Source organism: Pistacia vera, unplaced genomic scaffold (assembly GCF_008641045.1).
Source record: "Pistacia vera cultivar Batoury unplaced genomic scaffold, PisVer_v2 Contig234, whole genome shotgun sequence".
Taxonomy (NCBI): domain Eukaryota; kingdom Viridiplantae; phylum Streptophyta; class Magnoliopsida; order Sapindales; family Anacardiaceae; genus Pistacia; species Pistacia vera.
Window position 1 is genome coordinate 288,033 of NW_022196040.1, and position 16,340 is coordinate 304,372.

The 16,340-nt window shown below is 32.2% G+C and overlaps 1 protein-coding gene across 1 annotated transcript; it reads left to right on the forward strand.

Annotated features, from left to right (window-relative positions):
- Positions 1-241: 241 nt before the first annotated feature.
- Positions 242-16,089, forward strand: LOC116131535 (uncharacterized aarF domain-containing protein kinase 1). The gene is made up of 16 exons (XM_031417181.1): positions 242-456; positions 537-620; positions 1,030-1,170; positions 1,270-1,340; positions 3,533-3,626; positions 5,337-5,414; positions 7,337-7,403; positions 12,599-12,684; positions 12,831-12,881; positions 13,152-13,199; positions 14,079-14,199; positions 14,312-14,492; positions 14,786-14,923; positions 15,000-15,112; positions 15,555-15,626; positions 15,708-16,089. Exons 1-16 carry the CDS (start codon positions 289-291, stop codon positions 15,830-15,832), a joined length of 1,638 nt encoding a protein of 545 aa, XP_031273041.1. The 5' UTR covers positions 242-288; the 3' UTR covers positions 15,833-16,089.
- The last annotated feature ends 251 nt before the right edge of the window (positions 16,090-16,340 follow it).

A 16,340-nucleotide genomic window follows, 5' to 3' on the forward strand; every position in this document is an offset into this window, starting at 1 on the left:
ATAAATTAAGAAAAATACTCTTACCTATCCACATATTCTTAGAAGCTAGTAACCAGCTGCGAGCATTTAATATATAAATGAAAGTGTTTTTATTAATTTTAGAACTTTTATTATAAATGATGTTTAATTAAATTAACATATAAATCTTATCAAATATATTTTTAAATTTAAATTACTTGTAGAAATAATAACCCAATTCAATTTTTTCAAAAATATTGTTTAAAATAATAAAACAATCACTTAATTGCCTTAGAAACTCTCGACTCGTTGCCGACAAACTTTCAAAAAATGACGGCCAAGAAAATTTTCAAGTTTCCAGCGAAACTGAAGAAAACAATTTTCCTACTGGCAGCCACTGGCCTCACTATTCACGCCTCCAATCGCTCCGATTTTGTTTCGGAGAAAATTACGGCTGGTGTCGACGGCGTCATTCGCTCCTCCCGCGCAATCTCCACCGTCTGATCCTTTTCTTTTACTATGTGCTTAAACATCTTAGTTTATTCGCTGATTGTGTTTTGAAATTTGACAATTGACAGTTTGCTTTGACTGTTGCTGACTACAAATATTCTTTATATGGATTATCTACTGCTTCCGGTGATTATCGTCGCAAATTATCTGAGGTGGTCTCCTTTTGTTTTTCAATCGATTGTATAACTTAACTTCCACAATCGCCCAAGTTCATACTGTATAGTTTATTTTAAGATTATGCTCATAGTATAACAGATTAATCTGGATTAAATTAATATATTATACTTTACTTCTTTACTTACTTAGAAAATCAGTTGATGTTCCATTGTAATTGTGTAAATATGAAGGTTATTTCGCGTTTGAAATTAATGTTTTTATTTTGCATCTGATTATTTAGTCCTGTGTAAATATTTTTCAATCATTTATTTTAGTGCCAGCCAAAGGGGAAAAATTCATCACTGGCAATTTTTTTATTTTTTGCCTAATGATAGTAGTAATGGAAAGCTGGGTTTTACTTATAATTAGTATTGATTTATGGTATGGTGTTGTACTATTATTTAGGTTCATTTACGTTCAGCCAAGAGAATTCTGCAATTATGTGAAACCAACAGAGGTTTCTATGTAAAAGCGGGTCAGTTTGTTGCTGCGATGCGGCAGGTTCCCAAAGAATACTTTTTGACTCTTTCCTCGTTACAGGATCAGGTTTGAATCAGCCTGTAAAGACTTATTTTTGTGGATATTTATTTAGGCAGGGTTTATCTGAGTGGCTCTTGAACTAATACTGTGGAAATAATGCTGTAGGCGGTTCCTTGTCATTTCAAAGCCATAAAAGAAGTTCTAATTAGCAATCTGGGCCAAGATTTCTCTGAAATGTAAGCTATTGTTTGGTCAGCTAAATTAGTATTTGCATATCATATATCTATTGATGTGTTCTTTCATATTTTGTGTTGGCAATTACCTACAAGCTTCAGCTTTTGGGATTAATGATTATTAAACAGGTGACTGAAGAATTGTGGTCTTTTCTTTTCATGAGTTTGATTAATGTTAGTCAATGCATGACATGCTTAGGGATATGGTCTAATCTTTTCATTAGTCTTTAACATTTGTCATCTAGCTTTTAGGCTTCGTTATTTTTTAGTAAAAAAGTCTTTCTTATTTGTGAAAATTCTTTCACTCTTTAAATGGAGTATATAACTAGTAGGTGAGGTTGGATTATATGATAGGTTGTACTGTAGTTCCTCCCTAGGGTTTGAGTGGATAGCTAACCACCTAAAGATAGATTGTTTCACACTCTTTAAGGATCAATTATCCTCTTAGGTCTTAGGCCATGGGATCAACTATGGTGTGCTTGTTCATTTCATTGCTTCATATTCATAGTTTTCTTTTATGTGTACTATAAATGTGCCAGTATGTTATACTATGTGCAAAATTTCTAGAACATAGGATGATATACTACTTGAAATTTGGATCAGTATGGTACTTAGAATGTAAAAGTGAATGTGGTTTGCATCTTAGGGTGGACAATTGTCTGATGGGGATGACTTCTGGCATTTATTTTTTAGGTGGAATATAATTATGTACAATTAGGAATATCATTTAGGGATGTGTTCACATGTTTAGTGTAGTTTAATAGTTAATTTTAGCTTAAAGTTATAGCAAGTCCAATAATATATTTGAACACTTATCACTATGTGTGTATGAGTTCAGGTAACAGGTCACATGGATCCAAAAGATCCCAAGTTGACATATGGATTATTATTATTATTATTTTTTTATCAAGACACCTACACGAGCTGATTTTATCTTGAGGTTTTTAGTATTCAAACACTTGAATTTTCTGTCAAATAAGCTTTGCTACCATGTTCAAACAACAATAGTCTAAAAGCTTAAGTTATGCAAAATGGAAACTATAATTTCTAAACTCTTAACATACGTAAAGAAGTGAAAAGTAAACTATATATAGCAAAAAAATGTGGTCCTTATGTGAACTTAATCATAGTAGTAAGAATATGTAAAAATTAATGTCATTATCCTCTCTTTGCCTTTGTCTTTCGGATTATGATTGATTCTCAATGAAAAAAAGTTTGGAGATGTGATTTTTCTTTAGATATGACTTGGGCTAAATTTCAACTTGGATATTGGATTTGTTTATAATATTATGTCTGAATGGTGAGGAACTTTGAAGGTAACACCATGGATCAAATGTTGCCTTGCTTGTTGGAATTTGGTATCTAAATAACCATTCTGTAGGAGGGTACTGTTTCATTATAATAATTTATACCACTGTGCTCATTTTGGACTTAAGTAGCTGCATAAGTTGTCTGTTTACCAATAGAAATCCTTCGTCTATTATTCACATAGTTGCCTCATTCTCATTCTTGTCCTTTTCCTTTTTCTTGTATCAATATACTCCATTATTCATAGACATATGTTATTGAACTCATTCTTACGGTGATTAGGGAAGATGCTTGTCTGAGCTAAAGAAATAAATGATGGTCAAGGTTCTGGTATATCTATGTGCCTTTAACTTTTTAATCTTTCTGTCAAAAGTTGAAGCAAGAATCTATTTAGAACAATAAGCTCTAAACATGCATAACCAAGGATCTTTTTGCATCCAATAATGTCATGGAAGAGTTAAATAGGCAAGGAAGGACAAAGTTTCACTTTCTGTGTTCGGTTGGATAGCTGCACATGTCTAATTTACATGCATCGACCTAAAATGGTGTTTTGAGATATCTCATTTGTTATCAATTGTGGGGGAATAAGCAATATTAAATATGTGTTAACTTAGCAGCACATTGAATCATGTCTTCCCCTTCTCTCTTCTTTTCTGGATGTTCTCTTTCATTATGACAGGCAAATGATAGTGTTTGCCACTTCCCTAGTTGGTAACATGCCCTGTGGAAGTTTTTTTGTAGCTCAAATCCAAGGTAAAAGTAAAAACAGGTCAAGTTTTAAAGAGGAAAAAATAAATAAAGATAAAATCCACTATTTGTATACAATGTCCCCCTTGGAAGTCTATAGAAGGTCGCTTTTTTGAGTTTGAGATCTATGCAAATTTCAGATTTCTTTCTTTTGATGAACAACCAATAGCTGCTGCATCTATTGCCCAAGTACATCATGCGGTGTTGAGAGATCATCAAGAAGTCGCTATTAAGGTTGGTCAGCATGTCATGCCAGTTTAAGAAATCATGTTGTCTTTGTAGTATATCATTCTTGGGGGTGGACAGATAGACTTCTGAAGAATTTCCTTCTTGATTGTGCATTTTATATGTACATGTAATTTGCACTTTGTAGAACCCTTAGCATGTGTAAACAATTTATGCATAAAAAGAGCTAGAACATCCTTCCTTCTTGCTCAATTTTTTTATTGCTGTCATGACTTGATTTCTCCAGTTAGATTTTGTAAGTTATTTTGTGACTTTGCTTTTTGCTTTCCAGTCGAACCAAGTTCCAGGTTCAATTCCATAGTAGGCAAACTGCACTATTTTTAAATGTTGCTATGTTGGCTTACTTCCTTTTCTAATCAATAATTAGAATGTTGATAAGTTGCAATTGATGTGTAGGAGAACATTTGCAGGAGAATTAAACCTAAGATGCTGCACAATATACCCTCATTAATGGATAATAATCCATGGTTGCTAGATCAGTGTATGAGTTTATGTACATTTGGTAATGCATGAATTTTCAAATAGCATGAGCACATATGGTAGCAGCACAAAGCTGTTTCACACTCATATCATTCTTTTCATTATATAGATAGGGGATAGGTTTAAAAGTCTCACGTTTTTCACAAAAGTTTTGACACAATTTTTGACCCATTAGATTAATGTATTTGAATGGTTGAGACTGCATCTAAGTTGTCATTTTTAATATGCATTTTATGTGCAAATTGTATTGAATCTCAACCATCCAAAGTGCATTGATCTAATGACTTAAAAATTGTTTCATAATTTGTACTAGAAATGTACTCTCTCTCTCTCTCTCTCTCTCTCCTCTCTGTATATATATTATTAATTTGCTCACAATCTTTGCAAATTGTGCACTCTTTGTACAAGGCAATATATGGGCTTATATAGCATATTTAACCGATTTAACAAATTAGAAGTTGCTAGAATTTACGAATACATGACATCAATACAAATGTTGTTTATGTCATTGAGTGGCACTTGTTAATGACATTAATTGATCAAAATGAAACTGTGCTATTAATGAACCTTAATTTGATGCCATGTGTATGAAATCCTGACAGCTTCTAATTAGCTTACATAGTCGGTGTATTAAGCTATATATGCCCCTTCATTTGCTTTGTAAACTGGTAAGCCCAATCTGTGTAAATTTGAATGCTCAAGTAATAATATCTTTCTCTATTCAGCCCTCTTTTTTTCATTTTCATCCTCCTTATTTGAAGTCCTTATAGAGACCCTAACTTGCAAATATTTTGAACAGAACTAATAACATCCAAATATCCATTTAGCCCTTGTAGATTATATATTTGTAATTTTCATCCTCCGTATATATTTAAGGAAAGGTTCAAGGGTACCATTTTTTGACTCAATTGTTTGTTCATTAGATTAGTTCACTTTGTATGATTGATATTCAATGCATTTTGGAAATGACACAGCATATGTGCTATCTTAACCATTGAAGGACTCAAAAATTGTCAAAACTTGTGTTCAAGTTGTGGGCTCTTGAACCTAACCTATTGGATCCAATAGAAAATTGACTTCCATGTTCTTTTTGTTAATGTTGTTTTTGATTTTTGGTTTTTGCATATGGTGTCAGCTGACCATAATTTGTTCATGAAGCTGTTTTAATTTGATTATGTACTCGATAAATATTTATGTGCCTTTTCTTGTGGTAATTAGGTGCAATACCCAGGAATAGAGCATAAGATGAGACTAGACACAACAATTATGTCTTTCCTTTCAAAGGCTGTTACATGGGTGCGCTTTGAATCTCTTAACACTAATTTTTTTACGTGTTGCCGGTTATTTGAATTTGACCCTTGAATTTAAATTATGCATTTCTATTATGTAAGAAAATAAAATGTTAAATCTTCATGATCTTTATTTATTTAATATGGTATTGAGGCCATTGTTAAAAAACAAGGGAGACACAAAATTGATTTTGTTAAATCATTTAATTTAATGAGTATAGTTATGATTTTTGTTGCTAGAATTTTTAATTGTCGAAAATACCATTTAAATTTCAAATTTTAGTAAAATTTATCTCGAATGCGGAGCAGATATTGATGTTTTGAGGGGTGATATAGAGGTTTAGGCATGCAAGGTAAGTTGAGGACTCGTGGGTGGGCCTCTTGATGTGGATTCCTTGGAGAAGTTCAAGTCTCCTGTGTTTTATGTTTGGTCATTCACGTTGCTTGAATGGTTTCATTAGTTGTGACCTTCTATTAACCATATTAGTCCAGCACATACCTTGTTTCAACTCATCTGCCCAAGTCATTTTTCTTTACTCTGGCTTGGATGCTCATCACTTTATATATCCAAACCCCTTATTTTATCATGATGTTTCCATAGTTTTCCTTCATACTTTCATACATCATCATCCACCTTCCCTTACCTATATAACGTTGTTACTGTTTTACACATGGCACTACATGTGAATGTTGTGGCCGTTGGGATGTGAATGAGTTGGTTCAGTTCAATTCATTTTTGGAAAAAAGTTTGAACCAAATTGAAAGGATGTCTTACAAAAATGAAAACCAAAAATTTGATAAAACTATGTGATGAAGGACATAAGAGTGGATGCAAGGATTATTTAGTCATTATATAGTTGTATTTTAGGGTTAATTTTGTCCTTGTTATTTTAGTTTCTATTTTCTTATTCTATTAGAACTAAAATTATGTTTTCATTAGGGTTTGGATTCTAAGCCTATAAATAGGTGTTATGTTATATGAGAAACTAATGGTTGCTGAATAATTGATAAAATATTGTTTCCTGAGTTCTCTGTCTGAATCTTCTTCTAGATTTGTTCCTTTCTTTTAAATTCTCCCTATATCCTGTCTGTTTTCTCTAATTCTGTTTTTTTATCTGTCTGCTCCTCTGTCACTGTGTCAAAAAATGAAATTGCTAAAACCACTTCTTCAGATTTGTTAACTAGTTCCTAGAATAATACAATAGTCTGTACAATAATTTTAACACGGCATCATTAATAATATAATGCCCTAAACTAATATTATTTGATATATTATATGTAAAAGCCTTTCCATTAACCTCCGCCTCTAAAATTAGAAAAAAACAAAAAAAGAAAAAAAAAAAAAATTTGAGAAAAAGAAACATAATTATAATTATAACAGCCAAAAGGTGCTTAATCCCATTTCCCATGATTGCTCTACCAATGACTAATTGATTGCCTTCCGGCTCTTTTCTCCATTTCTTCGCTTCTCATACATTATTTCTTACATCACGTAACAGCAACCTTATTTGATGATATTTTGGGCCTGTTTTTCCTATAAGTGTGTGCTGATGGGTGTATATATATAGTTAGGGTTAAAGTTGGTAATTAATTAGGTGTGTAAAGCAATAAAAAATTTAAATATTGATTGTGGCTGTATTGAGAAAATGAGTTTAGAGAGCAAATTTTGAAATATCCCTCCTGTGTCGTTTCAGCTTCCTGATCTTCTTCTGATTATAATCCAACTGTGTCTTTCATTTTCACTTTACGTTAATCACCTAATCTACTTTCACTTATCTCCCACATTCTTGACCATTATGACTTTTTTACATATTTGTTGCAGAATTTTTGTTACAAATTTCAAATCTAAATAGAATTAAGTTTCTCGTACTTGATATTTTTAATTTCCCAATGTTCTTCATGATTTTTGATAGTTCTCTATGTCCATAGTTTTTCCCTGAGTACAGGTTTGAGTGGCTGATATCAGAATTTGGGGGAGCCATTTCTTTGGAACTCGGTGAGTAATAGAATGTATTATTATCTATACATATTCCAGCCAACATTTTTCCTTTTTCCTTTTTTTCTCTTTTTTAAGGTTGTAATATGTAGTATATCTCTTTTGGCTATTTGATGTTGGTAGACATTAAAGATGTTTGAGGGGATTTGGAAACATAGGAAGCAGCCCACTCTAGCTTTTCTGAGGGTAAACACTTAGGCATGATAAGTAGTTGTGATAAATCGGCATCATGTCATATTGTATTTCTGTGACATGTCAAAATCTTCTTTTGCAAATCCAGTTATTATCTTATTGAGTCGAACTATCAATTCTCATTATGTTAATGTGTAATCCAAACCTTATCCATTGAATATATTTTTATTTTTCGTTATTCAAGAAACAAAATATAACTCAACACATTGTACACAATTTATACCAGAATTCTGTACTCAAGCATAAACACATAATCAACAAAAATAATATAGGAGTAATTATGATTAAATCTTCAAAATAATAAATGAATCATCAAAAGTTTCCTTTAACTAATTAATATTATAAATGTTTTAGATAAAATTACTAAATACCCTAATTAAGTGGTTTAACGGGTGAAATGGTTTTTAGAGATTAAACCCAAACACAGTCTATTAATAAAACTGTTTTAACAGATTGACTCATTAATGACTTAATCCGATAAACCTAGACTTGACAGCTGTTTTAATCAAAAGATATTGTGTTAATGGGATGTGTACAATTTTGCTAGGCCTAGTAAACTTTACACTGATTTTGTTTATGTTAGCCTCAATATAAAGCCAATTAAATTTTAGATTTGCTAGTAAGTAATATTTTAATACAATGGATTGAGAAAAACCTTGGTAAATCGTAAATAATTATAATGTATTTGTTGACGTGTAAGTTCAATTTGCATGATCATAAATAGTGTTATAATCTATTATGTGCACTTTTTAACGAAATTAATAAAACAATTAGAGCATGTACTAGTATAATATTTATGCATGAAACAAACTGATGGAGGATGTAAGATCTTGTTATTGTTCAAAGTCTTTATATTTACGGAATTTCAATTGTTCAGTCTCAGTATTGCTTGTTTGAACTAGAGAGTTTTCAGATAAGAGTAAGATTTTGGTTACTTATTGCTAGTGAAATTGTATTTCCTATTTTATCACTGTTTGGCTTCTATATAAATATGTCCTAGATTTTAGTTTTATGAAAGTTACTAACATTGGATATTGATAATGGAAATTGGTATAATTTCCCTCCAAATGCTTCTTGTTTATGACGCTTTCTAGTTCTTTTAGTTTATCCCTCTTTTTTATCTTTTTAATCCTTCACCTTTCCTTTCTAGTTCTAGATTAGTTTGGTATTAGATCCTAACTATGTTCCAATTACTTTTGCATGCAACATGTGACATAATATTGCCATTGCCATTGACTTTCTTTCCTATCAATCTGATCCCCTCTTAAATCAATTTACCACATGACCTCTGCTGACAGCCACATATGCCATCAACAGTATCAAGTCAACCATATATCACCTAGAATCATTGGCCATTACAAGAACCTCTTTCCTTCACTGTTTGCAGTGGTGTGCTCCCAAGATGTCTACTAAACCCTATTCCCTCCTATCGTAGCTGATGCCATCATCATTTACAAACACTTCAAATCACTGAATTTCGTACGTATTTATTTATTTGATTTTTGAGTTCAACGAGTTGTGAGGCTAAACAGTGGCTCTTGACATTACACTACAAGGTTTGGTATATTTGTGTGCTCATTAATTCACTGCATAAATTTATTTATTTATTTTTGTTTACTAATTTGGTTTACTAATTATTTTTCAAATGACATTTTGATCCATGTCCATGCTACTAACCTATGATGAATGCTATGACAAGATATAAATAACATGACAAAGCATCACACCCAGCATATAGATACCTTGATACGGGTATGAGCAAATTGGGTTAAATATTTCTCCTTTTAAAACAAAATTTTAATCCAATAGCTTTTAGAAAAATAGCCAATTGTTTAGGTTCCGTTTGATATAAAATGTGAATAAAGTTTTTGGTTTTTGAAATCAAGGGATACAACAAATCTTATGAAAACGTGTTTGGTAGAAATGAGTCTTAATTGTCTGCATAAACAGTTTGCGAATATAATCTTAAAAACTAGTGTAAAATTAGGGCTTTGTTTGGTTCACTTTTTTACACTTTTTAGAAAAGTTTTTGGAAAAAAGTTAAAAAAAGTTGAATTTGGTGGTATTACGATGTAGGATTTGAAAATAAATAAAAATACCCTCTATATTTGTTTATTTATTAAACACCCCCTTATGTTTGTTTATTTACCAAAAACCCTTATAATAAAACATTAAAAGTTAACAAAAACACTCCCAACCCACCCATTAAATATGGACAGCCGGCCACCACCGCCGAAGGATGGCCGGAGTCGTCGTATCAACGCATGACCGGTTGGATCTTGCTGGTCTTACGCTGATATGGCCTTTTTCGGCTAGATCCACCGGCAAAGGCTAGATCTACGGCCAGATCTGGCCGTTGACGGCCAGATCTGGCCGTATTTGCTCGTCAACGACGGCCAAAGATACGGTCGTCGTCGTTGGTCAATGACGACCATGTGTTGGCCGTCGTTAACGATTGACTACGGCCAAAAATCTGGCTTTTTTCGGCCAGATCCATCGTGGATCTGGCCGAAAAAAGCTAGATCGTGGATCTGGCCGGAAAAGGCTAGATCGGCGCACTACCGGCCAGATTCAGCCGGTAGTGCGTCATTATACCAGATTCCGGCCATTTTCTGGCTATGGTGGCCGGAATCTAGTAAATATGGGTTGCTGGGGTTTTTTTTCAATTTCTAAAAAAATATTTAGGGGTATTTAATTAAATTAACAAATTTGGGGGGTTTAAAAAAAGTTGAATAATATTGTGAGCTTTTGCAATTTTACTGTTTAACTTTATTGGGAGTACTAATAGTAGTATTCCCAAATGTGAGCCAAACGAAGCCTAGAAAACGATTAAAAGTTGTTTTTCACAGTTTTCTAATTGTTTTTAATCTGAAAACAATTTTTAAATATCATATCTGACACATTTTCAAAAATTAAAGATATTAAGATACAATTCAAAAATTTGAATCGTATTTTAGTTTTTGAAAATTATTTTTGAATCACAAATCAAACAAGCCTTTAATGTTTTATCACAAGTCAACCTTCCCTAATATCTTCTAGCCTAAACCCAAAATACCTTGAATCTTTTTGTAGTACCTGTCCAAATCATAGCCTCGTTATGTGTACCAAATTATAGTAAGAACAATCCTAAGAGTCTAATCTAACCCTATGTGTAATCATGATGCTAAAAGGGTGAAGTTTAGAGTGAAGATGCTAAATGTGATGATCACATTGAGACTAGTAACCAGCTCGACTTGTGTTAATCACCCTGAACTGGAAATTGATGCTGATTTCAGAAGTTGTGAATCTTTTTTAAAATTGCCTTCAAATGTCACCAGATCATTATGGCTACTTAGCCCGTTTTCGAAATTATTTTGTAGTGTAACAATGTCAAATACATGTTCTAACCAAAGCACTTTCAAACCTCCCATGGGTCTTTTTGGCTATNATCGTATTTTAGTTTTTGAAAATTATTTTTGAATCACAAATCAAACAAGCCTTTAATGTTTTATCACAAGTCAACCTTCCCTAATATCTTCTAGCCTAAACCCAAAATACCTTGAATCTTTTTGTAGTACCTGTCCAAATCATAGCCTCGTTATGTGTACCAAATTATAGTAAGAACAATCCTAAGAGTCTAATCTAATCCTATGTGTAATCATGATGCTAAAAGGGTGAAGTTTAGAGTAAAGATGCTAAATGTGATGATCACATTGAGACTAGTAACCAGCTCGACTTGTGTTAATCACCCTGAACTGGAAATTGATGCTGATTTCAGAAGTTGTGAATCTTTTTTAAAATTGCCTTCAAATGTCACCAGATCATTATAACTACTTAGCCCGTTTTCGAAATTATTTTGTAGTGTAACAATGTCAAATACATGTTCTAACCAAGGCACTTTCAAACCTCCCATGGGTCTTTTTGGCTATTTTTGGATCCTTCAACACAACCCAAGACAGTTGATGCAACATGGAGACTTCCACCCGTCTATGTGTAAGCTAGTGGATTAATAAGCTGATATTTGTATTATCTCTTTTCCATTTCTACACGAGATCAAGTTTGAAAATTTTCTAGTTTAATGGCAACATCTACTTGAGACATGGTGCCTCTTTTCAAGCTATCTTGCTCGGAGTGAAGTTTTTCTCAAGGGGGGAGAATGATGCTGAATCTAGGATCTGTCATTGTAGGAAATGTTGTTCTGAGTCACTCCTAGATACTTGGTTTTGATTTACTTAGAAAGTTTGTTGTTTTAGCTCTTTTGTGAGTGATTTACGGTGAAAGACAAGGATTTTTTAGGATAGTGGAGGAGAATAAATCAATTTTTTATGGGAACCAATCAAGCTTTTAGCATCTTTCTGTGTCTTGTCTCAAAAGATTTTGAACTTTTGTTCATCTAATTTTTTTGATGCTGTTCTGGTTGTAGTACCTTGCTTTTTTGTTTGTTCTTTCTGCACAGATTCATGGTGTTTGGACCTTGGACCCTAGATAGATAGGTTTTTTTTTTTTGTTGTAGAGGATACCTGGTCCACCAATTTGGCTTTTTTTCTTCACAGTAATATGTATCTTTTTGTTCTTTTTATCAAAAAATAAAAGTTATTGTAATGTTTCACTTGGATTTTTGCTTGTTGAAGTAAAAGTAATTTTCAATATTGTTTCTTATTAAAGTAGGATTTAGGTTGTTTTTTTAAAGTAGATTTCTATGCACTTTTTGTTTTAGGTCTGGCCTAACAAATTAGACTTTGATATGCTTATAGTGAATATTGATAATGAAAGTTAATTTTCTCCCCTCAATTCCTCATGTTTTCTCTCTTTTCTAAGTCTTTCAATACCCTTTCTTGCTTATTTTCTATCCTATCAGTTCTACATTTCATATTTGTTTTCATTTTATGTGGTTGAGAATAGATAATTTTCCGTGAATAAATTCTCAGTTGATTATATTTTTATTTTTAATAATGTTTTTCCTTTAGTCAGTTTCTTAAGGTTAAATAAATAATAGTGTTTTCCCTCTATGTTGTGTCTCACAGATTTCATTCAAGAGGCTAGAAATGCTGAGAAAACGGCTGAGAACTTTAAAAACAATGACATAGTCCGGGTTCCTAATGTTTTTTGGGTATGATAGAACAGTCCTTTGTGTTATTAGTTCATGGTCTTTGTTAGTTTGTCTTTTGTCTTGTTGTGTCTAAATCTGGAGGTGTTTATATGATTCATGTCTCATGCAATCTGACCACCACCACCACCACCACCTTACGTATACAGGATTTGACCACTAAGCATGTTTTGACAATGGAGTTCTGTAGGGGGTGCAAGGTATGGTTTACTTATTTTTTTTTTCATAAGAGCTGCAAGGTATGGTTTAAATATCCATATTTTTGTCTTTACAGGTTTTGCAGATAATATTATGATATGATGAATTTCTTGATGTCTTAAAATGCATTTTGTAAGAACCTCCTGAAGAAAGTTTTGTATAATGTAAATATACTGACGCAAGAGTTATCAATCTTAGAATAGTATGAATACGGTAGTATGCTGTTTACTTTACTATGATGTGCTATTAACAGGAATTTACTTATATTTCAGGTTGATGATCTGGAGTTTTTGAAGGAAAGAAGAATAGATGCAATAAAGGTTACTTTTTTATTCATTTTGAGTTATGTTTTTGTGTTTTCCTTTTTTTGTTTAATGTATAGTTTCGTTTAACTGTTATATCTTTTAATTTTTATCAAGACTCTGGTGAGTACAGAACCTTACAGGGAAACATAACAGTGAACAATTTAATAATTTTTTACTGATGTGACATTCCTGTACCTTCTTCAAACAGCCTGAAGAACTTAGGATATTAGTTCAATTATTGGGATGAAGGGTAGGATTTGGTGTAGGAATGATTTGAGAGAATAAGGGTAAGGATTGGTTTTATAAAATATTAGTCAAGTTCAAAGGAGTAGGTTATGAGAGTTTAAGCTTGGTTAATGACAAAGAATTTATGTTTATAGAGTTTAGTTAAGCTAAAAGTATATTTAAAAGAATAGAAAAATGAGAGACTTACTGGTATTTGGTTCATTGGAATGGGAACGGATTTGGTTCCTTTTTATTATTTAAAAAACTCACAAAGAATGGGTTTGTCTTAGACTGTCCATGCCCTAAAAATTCATGGACTAAGAATCTTTATTTGTGGGCCAGGAAGGCCCATCTCATCCGATTTTTCATTTTTATTTATTTAATCGATAGGTCACATGAAACTATGTGTTATTGCTAAGAAAACTCAAAAAGTAATGTAATTATTCATATTCTTCTCCCGATGTGGTAAAGGTTATTGCATCAGGCATCGTCATGATTGTTTGAGTTATCGCTAAATTAGTTGTTCTCTCTTGAGGCTTGAAGGCCCGCAATAGCTGGATCAACCTTCTTTTCTATTTGAGCAGGCTTTTTTTATCTTTGTTTTTCTGTTGTTTTCTTCAACGTTTAACTTCAATCATTTAAGCTATCTTTGCTTAGTTTAAATGTTAGGTTGCAAAAGCATTGTTAGAGGTGTTTGCAGAAATGATATTTGTCCATGGTTTTGTTCATGGAGATCCACACCCTGGTAATATATTTGTTTCTCCAGAAGGTCAGAATGGCTTTTCATTGGGTATGTCCTGATTAACAATTTAATTTGTTAAATATTTTTAGGACAAAATTGATCCTTATAAACTTGGGTGTATGGAGTTCACCATTTCTCGTTTCTTATTTAAACAATGCAGTTCTTTTAGATCATGGAATCTACAAAACTTTGGATGAAGCATTTAGAGTGGAATATTGTCAGCTGTGGAAAGCATTGATTCTTCTCGACTCCAACAAAATATATCATCTTGGTGAACGATTTGGTGTTGGAAAGTATTCTAAGTACTTCCCCCTCATTTTTACAGGAAGAACTGTTGACAGGTCAAACTTTTCTCACTCTTCTTATTAAGATATGTGTGTGTGTGTATATACATATATAAATACATTTGAATGGTTGAGATTAAGTTATATCATTCTCAAGATGCATTAACTATGCAAGTTGCTTTGAATCTCAACTATCTAAACTATGTACTTGCATTTCGTTTATGGGTTATTGCCGTATGGAATGACATATGAAATAAAAGAGAGTGATCAAGAAAAAAGGATTTAAAAAAAAAAAAAAAAAAAAAAAAACAGAGACTAACCTAATTGTGCTATTCTAATCTGATTGACAGTAAATCTGCACTGGGGAAGGGAATGTCAGTGGAAGAGAAAAGGAAATTGAAGCCGGAATTAGAGTCTCTAACGATGGAGGATATATCTTCTTTCATGGAGTCTCTACCGCCTGACTTTCTAACAGTATTTCGCACAGAGTAAGAGTTCAGTAACCTATAAACTGAATGCTGAAGAAGCTTTCCGACCAATTAATATTTTTGGTTCTTCTTCCAGTGGGCATATGAGGTCTGTAATTAGCAAGTTGGGTGCACCACAACGGATCAGGCTGCTGGCCTATGCTAAGTATTCCTTGTATGGTCTCTCACCAAAGATGAATCCTAAATCTGGTAATTCATATTCCATTTTAAATTTAGATGGTTACTTGTCTTGCTGAGGTGGAAATACTTTATAATAGAAATTATAAAGAAACAAAATAGTGCAAACAACTTTGTATTTTTTTCCTACTTTTAAGATTCATTTGTCAAAATCCAAAATCAATTTTGAGTTGTATTATTTTTTAATTATAATTTTTATAGGTCATTTCAATTTTGGTTCTAAAATTATTAAGATACTTAACCAGTATTCTTGATAATTATATATTAAAAATATGTTTTTGTTATTTTCAAAATACTCTATACATTTCATCGTTTTCATCTTGAATTTATTCTTTTAGATGGGAAAAAAAAAATAGCATTACTTAACTGCCCCTATCTTTCATGATATTGTACTGTGATCTGTTGTAATAGTCATTTATTCAACTAGTATTTATTTTTTTCTATCGTTCTTCAGATTTTGCCGGAGAAGTATTGTTGTACAGATTTAAGACACATGCAAGCTACCTTCAACTGAGGCTTGTTCTTGGTAAGAACGTATCTGGATATTTAGTAATTAATAGTTAATTTTTGAGGTTTGTTATTTAATTTTTAATTTTCTTAATCTCAGAGTTACTAGAGCTACTTTCTTGGATGCGGAGGTTTAAACATCATCTACATATCTTGCATAGAAAGGTCATTAGTTCCATGAGGAGTGTGTTGACACTTTATTTGAGTATTGTAATTAAGCATTAATTTGATGATTGGTTGGCTGGAGATTGGCCTCTGTATTTTCTCCTCCATTGATGTGGAGCTGGAGCGCAACTGGGATTTTTCAGTTAAATACAACATTTAATTTACTTCAAATTCAATTCCTTTTGTATAAGAATTCGTTAGCTTTCTGTTATATTGTTTTAATGGCTACATTTCCATTAAAGCATTTTATATATTTTTTTCCAGCTTGACTATCATAGTTCGAGAAGAGTTCTTATAGGATGACTTTGTTTGAATCCGTAAAGTTCTATTAGAGCCAACCTGAATTTGATACTGAGATTTGAGAATAATGCGACAATTTAATTATTGTTAGTATATATAGGATGACTTTGTTTGAATCCATAATTTTCTTCTATCCCAGTCATTTTGCCGTAAGATATATTTTATAAATTTTAAAATTCTAATCCTAATTTATTAGCTATTGTATTTATTTTGTGTTCTAATTTTCCTACCCAACCCAAACCCAAAGTAAAAAAAATATATCCTTTTC

Excerpts from the sequence above, each read along its gene's own strand:
- LOC116131535 (XM_031417181.1), top strand. The coding sequence starts at position 289 with ATGACGGCCAAGAAAATTTTCAAGTTTCCAGCGAAACTGAAGAAAACA. Across the intron at positions 14,493-14,785 it reads ACAGGAAGAACTGTTGACAG|TAAATCTGCACTGGGGAAGG; the intron begins GTCAAACTTTTC and ends TCTGATTGACAG. Across the intron at positions 14,924-14,999 it reads CTAACAGTATTTCGCACAGA|TGGGCATATGAGGTCTGTAA; the intron begins GTAAGAGTTCAG and ends TTCTTCTTCCAG.